Here is a 3,458-nt window from a genome sequence, read left to right on the forward strand (position 1 = left end):
TATAAAAATTAGCTGGGTGTGGTGGCGGGTGCCTGTAATCCCAGCTACTCAGGAGGCTGAGGCAGGAGAAATGCTTGAACCCAGGAGGTGGAGGTTGCCGTGAACCAAGATCGTGCCACTGCACTCCAGCCCAGGGGGGACAAGAGTAAAACTCTGTCTCAGAAAAAAAAAAAAAAGAAAGAAAGAAATCTGTGGACCAATATAAGTTATGAACACAGAAACAAAAAATTAACAAAGCAGTCCTCTCTTCCTTTCTCCGCCATCGTGGTGTGGGCATTACTCCGTTTCTCGCCATGTCTTCTCACAAGACTTTCAGGATTAAGCGATTCCTGGCCAAGAAACAAAAGCAAAATCGTCCCATTCCCCAGTGGATTCGGATGAAAACTGGTAATAAAATCAGATACAACTCCAAAAGGAGACATTGGAGAAGAACCAAACTTGGTCTGTAAGAAATTACACATGCGATGGCACACATATTTATGCTGTCTGTAGGTCACAGTCGTGTTACCAAATCAAGCTGAAAAATGTCACCGCCATCTGGAGAAGTTTGAACAGTTTCCTTTCTGTATCTGTTATGAAGGCATTAGTACAACGCACAGTGCTTCCATTATTCATGTTAAAAAAACAAAACAAAACAAAACAAGGTTTTGGTTGCCTGGGTTCAGTAATAAATATGTGAGACCTTTCACTTCTAAAAAAAAAAAAAAAAAAAAAAAAAAAAAAAAAAAAAATTTTGTTGAAAAAGAAAAAAAAAAAAAAAATAAAACATTTATCTTCTAAAAAAAAAAAAAAAAAAAAAAACAAAGCATTAGCAAATCCAATTTAACAGAAAGTATATAATATTACAGTCACATATCACTTAGTGATGGGGATATGTTCTGGGAAATGCACCATTAGGTGATTTCATTTTTATGGGAACACCATAGAGTGTGCTTACATAAACATAGATGGTATAGTTTTCTACATAACTAGGCTATATAGAAAAGGTACAGCTTATTGCTCCTAGGCTGCAAACCTGTACAGCATATTACTCTGCTGAATACTTTAGGGAATTATAACACAATGGTGTCTGTGTATCTAAGTATAGAAAAAGTACAGTAAAAATATCATATTATAGTATTATGGGACCACTGGTGTATATGTGGCTGAAATACTGTTACGTAGTACATGACTGTATGCATTACACACACACACACCACAACATGACCAAGCAGGCCTCATTTCAGGAATGCACAACTTCATATTTCAAGAATTCACAGTTTCAGTACCAACCATTATAACTTACATGATTAATTTAAAAGAAGAAAACCACATGATCATATCACTTGAAGTTAGAAAACGTTAGGGCCGGGCGTGGTGGCTCACACCTGTAATCCCAGCACTTTAGGAGGCTGAGGTGGGTGGATCATGAGGTCAGAAATTCAAGACCAGCCTGGCCAACATGCTGAAACCCCGTCTCTACTAAAAATACAAAAAAAATTAGCCAGACATGATGGCGGGCGCCTACAATCCCAGCCATTTGGGAGGTTGAGGCAGAGAATTGCTTGAACCTGGGAGGCAGAGGTTGCAGTGAGCCGAGATTGCGCCACCGCACTCCAGCCTGGCAACACAGTGAGACTCCGTCTCAAAAAAAAAAAAAAAAATCATTTGACAAAATTCAACATTTGTTCATAATAAAGACTCTCAGCAAATTAGGACTAGAAGGGAATTTTCTCAACCTGATAAAGTTTATTTACAAAAATCCTACAGCTAATATCTTACTTAGTAGAGAAAGATTAAATGCTTTCCACCAATGTTGGGAACAAGGCAAGGGTGTTTTCTCTCACCAGTCCTGTTTACTAGATGTTCTTGCCAGAAAAAGAAATGAAGATATACAGATTGGAAATAAGAAAATAAAACTACACCTATTCATAAGCAACAGGATTGTCTATGTAAAAAAAGCCCAAGGAATCTACAAAATAAAAGCCGAAAACTCTTCTAGAATAGATAAGGCAATTGAGCAACATTGCAGGAAACAAGGTTAACATAAAATTCAGTCATGTTTCTATATACTGACAATATACAATTGGAAACTTAAATATGAAAAACAGTACTATTTACAATAGTTCCATAAAATGAAATTCTTAGGTATATATCAAAAAAAAATGTACAGAATCTATATTTGGAAAACTAGAAAACACTGACTAAAGAAAGTACCAAAGAAGGCCTAAATCAATGGAGAAACACTGTGTTCACACATTGGAAGACTCAGTAAAGATGTTAATTATACTCAAATTGATCTATAGATTTAATATAATTCCAATCAAAATCCCAGAAAGATTTTTATAGATATATACAAGCTGATTCTAAAATTTATGTGGAAAATTCAAAGTATTTGGATACCCAGAGCACTTCTGAAAACGACAAATTTAGAGTAATCATATTATTTGATTTTTAGACTTATTATGAAGCTGCAGTAATAATTAAGACTGTGGTATTGGTAAAAGGATAGACACATAGATCAATGAACTAGACTTGAGGGTCCGTAGATAGATTCATACAAACAAGGCCAATCAATTTTTCACAAAGATATAAAGGAATTCCAGTGGAAAAAGGACAGTCTTTTTGTGGTCAAATAATTGGAAATTCATATGCAAGAAAATGAACCCCAACCTAATCCTCATATAAAAATTAATTCATTGTATACCTATGTAACAAACTTGCATGATCTGCACATATATTCTAGAACTTAAAGTATAATAAATAAATTTAAAACATTAATTCAAAATGAATCATAGGTATAAATGTAAAACATAACTATAAAATCTTAGGAAATAACATATGAGATAATCTTTATCGCCTAGAATTAGAAAAGGAGTTCTTAGATACGACAAACATGAAATTCATAAAGTTTCGTAATTTATTAATTGAACTTCATCCATGAAAGATGCTGTTAAAAGAATGAAAATATAAGCCACATAATGGGAGAACATATAAATCATATATCTCACAGATAATTTTTATCCATAATATATAAAGAACTCTCAAAATTTATGAGTAATTGTGATGGTTAATGCACGTGTCAATGTGACTGTGCAAGATTTCTTGGTGTGTCTGTGAGGATGTTTCTGGAAGAGATTAGCATTGAAATTTGTAGGTTGAGTCAGTAAGGTTGCCCTCATCAATGTGGTGGCCAGTATCCAATTTGTTGAGAGCCTGAATAGAACAAAAAGGCGGAAGAAGTATGAACTCACTCTCTTCTTGAGCTGGGACATTCACCTTCTCCTACAGAGCACCTGGTTCTCTGACTTCAGATTTTGGAACTTGCACCAGAGGGCACTCCTCCCTTTCCTACCCTTCCAGCTCCAGCCGAATTACTTTACCAGCTTCCTGGTTCTCCAGCTTTCAGAGGGCAGATTGTGAGGCTTCTCAGTCTTCACAGTTGCAGTGAGCCAATCCTATGATAAATCTCTCTATTT

General features: G+C 35.5%; 1 protein-coding gene across 1 annotated transcript; it reads left to right on the top strand.

Annotated features, from left to right (window-relative positions):
- Positions 1–246: 246 nt before the first annotated feature.
- LOC108318161 (60S ribosomal protein L39) lies at positions 247–616 on the top strand. Its single transcript, XM_017549028.2, has one exon. The coding sequence runs from the start codon at positions 294–296 to the stop codon at positions 447–449; it is 156 nt and encodes a 51-aa protein (XP_017404517.1). The 5' UTR covers positions 247–293; the 3' UTR covers positions 450–616.
- The last annotated feature ends 2,842 nt before the right edge of the window (positions 617–3,458 follow it).

Source organism: Cebus imitator, unplaced genomic scaffold, assembly GCF_001604975.1.
Source record: "Cebus imitator isolate Cc_AM_T3 unplaced genomic scaffold, Cebus_imitator-1.0 Scaffold0, whole genome shotgun sequence".
Classification (NCBI taxonomy): Eukaryota; Metazoa; Chordata; class Mammalia; order Primates; family Cebidae; genus Cebus; species Cebus imitator.

Excerpts from the sequence above, each read along its gene's own strand:
- LOC108318161 (XM_017549028.2), top strand. The coding sequence starts at position 294 with ATGTCTTCTCACAAGACTTTCAGGATTAAGCGATTCCTGGCCAAGAAA.